The sequence below is a fragment of the Euprymna scolopes genome, chromosome 35 (genome assembly GCF_053919585.1).
Source record: "Euprymna scolopes isolate OS-2025 chromosome 35, ASM5391958v1, whole genome shotgun sequence".
NCBI classification, from domain to species: Eukaryota; Metazoa; Mollusca; class Cephalopoda; order Sepiida; family Sepiolidae; genus Euprymna; species Euprymna scolopes.
Window position 1 is genome coordinate 20,958,614 of NC_136516.1, and position 6,337 is coordinate 20,964,950.

The following is a 6,337-nucleotide window of genomic DNA, read 5'->3' on the forward strand; positions in this document are numbered from 1 at the left end:
GGAATTTAAAGTTACCGTCGCAGGAAAAAAAATCCAAATACGAGAAAACGTTAGCGTTTTTTCTTTCTTCCATTAGTGTTTAAAACTTGTTTTTCAATCCTCTAATATATAAAGTTATCTTGTTGGATTTCAGAATTGAGGTTTAAACTATATCGCATCTGAAACATTGATATTTGATTCTACTTAGCCAGTTTTTTTTTTCTTCATTCTAGCATATTCTTTAGAATATCAAAATGTCTTTCTGTTCAGTTTAAAAAATATTCTGGCTAGAAAGATTGTTGCGGCGGCGACAATAAAAAAATAATTACTGAGATCTCTTCTTAATCTCTATATTAATAACATTATGTGATCGTTCTCCATACTTCTGCGTATATGTGTGTTTCTCGTCTATACGTAACTTATATATCATTATTTCGTTTATTATACTTTGAATCTAACTTTTACTGAGATAATTATTGAATTATTGAAATGACAAAACAATAAAAAGTAAAATTTTATTTTATATTTTTTTTTTGTATAACTTTAGAATATGCCACCAGAACAAAATTATATTAAAATGAGACTGAATAATCCTGGATAACGCTGGGTACATATAACTAGTTAAACAAACAAACAAAAAAATATTTTCAGTGTTGTTATGAAAAGCGTATTGTATAGTTGTGGATATAAACTGACGACTTGGGTTGATTCTATTTGACTCTATAGAACAACTTTCACGAAGGATGTTCGCGACCTTCATGTGACTGATGTTTCCCCCAAACCTCTGGTCTTAATGGGTGGGGGGGGGCTAAGCTAAAATTGCTGCTATGGTTTCAAATGATCTAAGGAGGGGAGACTTTACTCCAAATATTTCTCATATTATATATGAAATATCGAAATAAAGTACGATTATGAATATCTCCAGTATCAAATAATTCTTATACACTGTGAAATTTACTTTATGTATGAAAACCAAAGAGGCGATATACAATACATGAGAAATATTTGGAATCAAGTCTCCCCTTGCTGTTATTTAAAATCATTTGAAACAATAGCAGCAAGTTTTAGTCTTCCCTCTATCAAGGCCAGAGATTTTTTGGAAATATCAGATATTTTGTAATTTATACGTAAAAGTAGGAAAACAAGTGACTTTGATAAAAACATTTTATGGTTGTAAAAAAGTGCCAAAAATAGACTCTGGATGATGGACGATCCCCTTAAGGTGCGACCTTAAGGACAAATGTTAAATAGCCCACTATACTATATTCAGATGTCAAATAGCCCACTCTACAAATGGTTTTCCAACGAGCGTTCATTTGTTAAATTCTGATCAATAATCGCTGAGATTTGGAATTTATAAAATTGCCAAAAAGCTGGTATATCTATGAATATATCTATACTCGTAGCCAAATTGAATATTGAAATGCCGATATCTTTGGTTCTATGGGACGAAACTACATGAAAAATTGCAGCCTTTTTGAAGATTATAATACTATTTTATAGTTAAAATTTTATGACAATCGGTAAAAAAGAACCTATATTTTCAAAGCAATAAAATATGCCCAAATTTACCTACATTTGTATATATAGTGTTCTGCAGGAAAGCTTATATATATATATATATATATATATATATATATATATATATATATATATAAAAAAAAAATCTCTCTTATTTCTGTTTTTCTTATATTCGGGTTTCTTATATCGGTTTACATTATATATATATATATATATATATATATATATATATATATATGTGTATGCATATACATATTATTATTATTGGTCCTGTATATGACCTTAAACTATATCCAGTGGTGAGGCCACAGCTTGCGGGCTTTGGGGAGTGTGGAGCCATCCTTTAATTGCCATTGTTCCCAGGTCCACTCTGACCCAGAGTGGTAGTACCTGTTAGGGTCCCAACTATGGGTTGAATAGAAACCGACTTGAAAACAACAAATATATTCTATAAAAAATTTTTTTTCTTCAAAATCACTGGATTCGGCATTAAATAACCTGAAAAGGGTTGATATTCCGTAAAACAAAAACAACCAACCAATATTATTATTATTATTATTATTATTATTATTATTATTATTATTATTATTATTATTATCAAATTCATAAATTAATTTAAACAGTTGACTAGAATGTGTAATGTGTAAAAAATGATAGCTGAGTACTTAGAATGTGTCCAACAAGTTTTGTAAATGATGTTCATGACAAAGATTTCATGCGGATTGGAAGAAATAACAAGATTCCAACTTGTTATGGAGCTGACTGACGATTTCGAAATGATTCAATGGATTGCCAAGCGTTAGTTAATAATCAATTCTTGCCGGTGTGAAATCTATAATTCACCATGCGCATTGAACCGTTATTCACAGTCCATTGACGGTTGGATATGGAAATTTTCAAAAGATGGATTTCGTTGTTCAATACGAAAAGATTCATTTTTTTGAGCGAATTATCTTTATAATTCATATTTGAATTCAGGATTTCTTTCAATTTCAGTTTTTACATAAAACTCGAATTCAGTAGTCATTTTATTTCTAGGCCGCTGTGTCAACACATTAGCGAAAACGGCCCGATTGCCGGTCGGAAAAGATTTCCGTCTTTTTCGGAATGCGTGTTCCAGTTTGAAATCTTTATTGTTTCCAATTGAAATACGATCTTTATTCAAAACTTAATCTCTCAAATGCATATAACTTTTTTCTCTGCATTCGCGCGTTTTTTTCTTTTAAATTTTATTTTCTTCTCTCTTTTCCCCTGGGACATAAAATCTTACATCTTTTTATCACTGGTCCTCAATTCCATCCTCTAACAATCTCCAAAATTGTATTTCTTTACAACAAATTTCCACGTCGTGTTACCGCGAGAAACACTTTCTGATGCAACCGGAAACAGATCGCGTGATTTCACGACGAAAAGTGACGTTCATGAAACTGTAGATGATGGGGTTGACCGCGTTATTTAAGAAGTACGACTTGAGACAAAATTTATAAAGCAACTCTTGCCCCGGCGTCAGTATCGACTCGAATTCCGACCATACATTTCGTACCACCATTACGACTAAAAAGGGCAGATAACTCACTACGAAAATAACTGAAACCGCAAACAACATGGCGGTTGTGCGCCCAACATGAATCTGCTGTCCCTGCCGTTTGGTTTTAATCGGAACCGAACTACATTTGCGACGTTTGTTCACATCGGGGGTTTCATCCGACAAGTCTCGGCTTGGTTCCTCCGAATCGCCTTGTAAGGGTTGGTTGCTTACACATTCTTGCAGTTGTTGCTGGGGCTGCACTATCACCGAGCTGGGTTTGAAATGCAATTGGAGCTCCTTGCGACGACGCACCTCCATGGAGAGTTTCACATAGAGCACGAAGATAATGGTGGCGCAGAGGACGAAAAGTACGAGGAGGATCCCGAAATAAATGGTTGGATATTTCTTGTCGACGCTGTCGTCAGTCGAGCAGTCGGAGCCGTAAATGCCGGGAACCACTTCGACGCGTTTTTTTCCGAAGAGAACGCACGCCGGCCACGATAGGAACATGCCTATAATGACAGCCACAATGCAAAGATATTTCGTCTTACGCAGGGTATATTGCAGACCTACACGACAGATCCGGTAATATCGATCGAAGGCTACTTCGACAAGGATAATAGCAGAGCTGATTGTCGTAATACCGAGGGTAAACCGCAGGAGTCGGCAAGCGGCGGGGGCATCAAACAAGTAAGGATTCCTTAGATCGGCTATTTCCGTTGGCATGCCAAAGAAACATCCGAATAGATCAAGAACTGCTAAGGTTAGTATGAAGAAATGCGAAGACGTCTTTCGCGTTTTCTGGCAGTAGACTATAAGAACTATTATGTTGCCCACCGTACCAATGACAAAGGTCAGTCCTATGAAAACGATTACCGGTAGATACAGCAGGAATTTCTCGCTGTTTTTTTGTTCAAGAATACACGTGTCGCTGCAGTTTGGGATCGGCATTTTGTTGCGAATTACTGATGAAAATTAAACGATTTGGGTGAATTTTTTTTCTTTCTTAAATTCAATTAGAAATTTTGATTTAATTGCGAATTTTGAAGTTAATGTTCAGCAATTGAAATCCTGTTCAACTGTTGATGATAAAAAATGTAATTTTTTTATCTAATTATCAAAATTTGATTCAATTCCGAGATAATTTAGAAATTATTTTAAAACGATTGAAATCCGGATCAACTTTTGATGAACATTAATGAACCAATTTTAAAACGATTGAAACCCGGATCAACTTTTGATGAATGTTAATGAACTAATTTAAAAACGATTGAAACCCGGATCAACTTTTGATGAATGTTAATGAACCAATTTTAAAACGATTGAAACCCGGATCAACTTTTGATGAATGTTAATGAACCAATTTAAAAACGGTTGAAATCCGGATCAACTTTTGATGAATGTTAATGAACCAAGTTTTAAACGATTGAAATTCGGATAAACTGTTGGTGGATGCCAAGGATTCAGGATGACTTGATAAGTTTCATGATTTGGTGGAACCAAACGACAAGAGGGGGGGGTTTCAAAACGAACGTGATGAAATTCAAGTACTTCCAAAACATCAATTTCAATTCTTCAGGATTTTTTAAAGACATTTAAACCATTCAGCAATGGGCGACGAGGATTAGATTGCTGGCGCCATAACTAATAATAATCCTCGGCATGACGAATCCAACATTTCATTCCAAAAGCTTCGGGTGCTCACTTTCAATCTGAAAAAAAAAAAAAAATTGAATTTAGGAATTGTGATAGATGGATTTTTGTCAGCATTTATATCTTTTTCGAGTTTCGGGAGTCGAACACACGTTAAAATAATTGTGTTAGTGAAGAAAAAAAACATATTTCGTTTTATTTCGTTTCATTTTTCAACCCCGGCCTCGTGTTTTCGTTCTTAAGACATTAGTAAATTTTTATAAGTAAATTTTGCATCATAATATATATATATATATATATATATATATATATATATATATATATATATATATATATATATATATATATATATATATACTAGCAAAAGTACCCGTCGTTGACTGGGTTAAAAAAAATGAACTCTGATTTATGAAAGTATGATAGGTTATGAAAAGGAAGGGTTGTAAATTTGGGTTGAATTTGGGGATATCAAAACCAAAGCAAAATATGATGAAAGTAAAAATAAAATAGATAAACCCCATAATTTATTATACCATACCGCTTCACACTGAAACACTTATCACAATATTCTGTGGATCTATATTAAAAAAACTTTGTTAAACTTTGTGACATATTTCCCTTCTATTAGAGGTCAGATGCGAACGAACACCCCATAATTTTATTATACCATATTTCTTCAAACTGAAACATAATTATCAAAGTATACTTACGCAGACAGATATGAAAAGTCTTTATTAAAGTTTGTGCCTATTTCCATTCTATGAAGGCCAGGCGCGAACGCAGACCACACAATTTTATTATAGCATCCCTATTTAAGTTAAAACATACTTATCAATGTATTCTTATGTACATCTATATCAAAAACACTTGTAAACGTTTTTTTAAAAAAAATTTTTATCTTTTATTTCCATACTTTGTGGACCAGGCGCGAACGCAGACCCCACAATTTTAATTAACTACTGTTCTGCCAGATCAAACATACCCATTCCTGTGTCTCGATACATCTATGATTATATGTAATCAGTTTTTTAAAAAATAGTCAACCATATAGGAGCCTATTCGTGACCAGACACACACACACAACACACACAGACATTCAGCTTTATATTATAGATATATACTTCTGAATAAATTTATCTAACAATCAGCTGGTATGGAAACCTGTGATTATAAGATTTACAAAATATTACTGGTCGTAATATTCTATGTATTATCCCATCTAAATAGGAATTGCTCAATATAGAGGATAGACCAAATAAAGCAAATTATAGTGATTCAATGAAATTAAAAAAAAACTTTATTTAAAGCAAGGATTTTTTTTTTATTATTCCAAGTATATTTTAGAAATTATTTTCTCCTTATACTATAAGGTTTCGATGGCTACCATCTCTTCAGAGGGGAAAATATTAGCAAATAGATATAACGGTATTCACTCTATTTGCTAAAGTCAGTTAGATATGGAAAATCATAATAAAAACTGATCAAATAGAAGTCACATAGTAGGGGAAATTGAAGAAAAGGATATAAAAGTTTAGTTCCAAATTGCTCGGTAAAATTCAATGTGACTGTCCTTTAAAGCAGTGAGGTAATGATATCAAAGCAGTATATTGGGTAATCCACATCACAGAGTAGAAATCCAATATATATTGAGGGAAT

At 33.1% G+C, this 6,337-nt stretch overlaps 1 protein-coding gene across 2 annotated transcripts in view; it reads right to left on the bottom strand.

Moving 5' to 3' along the window:
- Positions 1-2,717: 2,717 nt before the first annotated feature.
- The window catches only part of LOC145259732 (orexin receptor type 2-like), a 77,188-nt gene continuing 73,568 nt past the window's right edge, over positions 2,718-6,337 (bottom strand). For both annotated transcript variants that reach the window (XM_080117430.1, XM_080117431.1), the window contains one exon: positions 2,718-4,740. In XM_080117430.1, the coding sequence (XP_079973556.1) occupies positions 2,852-3,979 (1,128 nt within the window). In that variant the 5' untranslated portion in view covers positions 3,980-4,740 and the 3' untranslated portion in view covers positions 2,718-2,851. The remainder of the gene's footprint in view (positions 4,741-6,337) is intronic.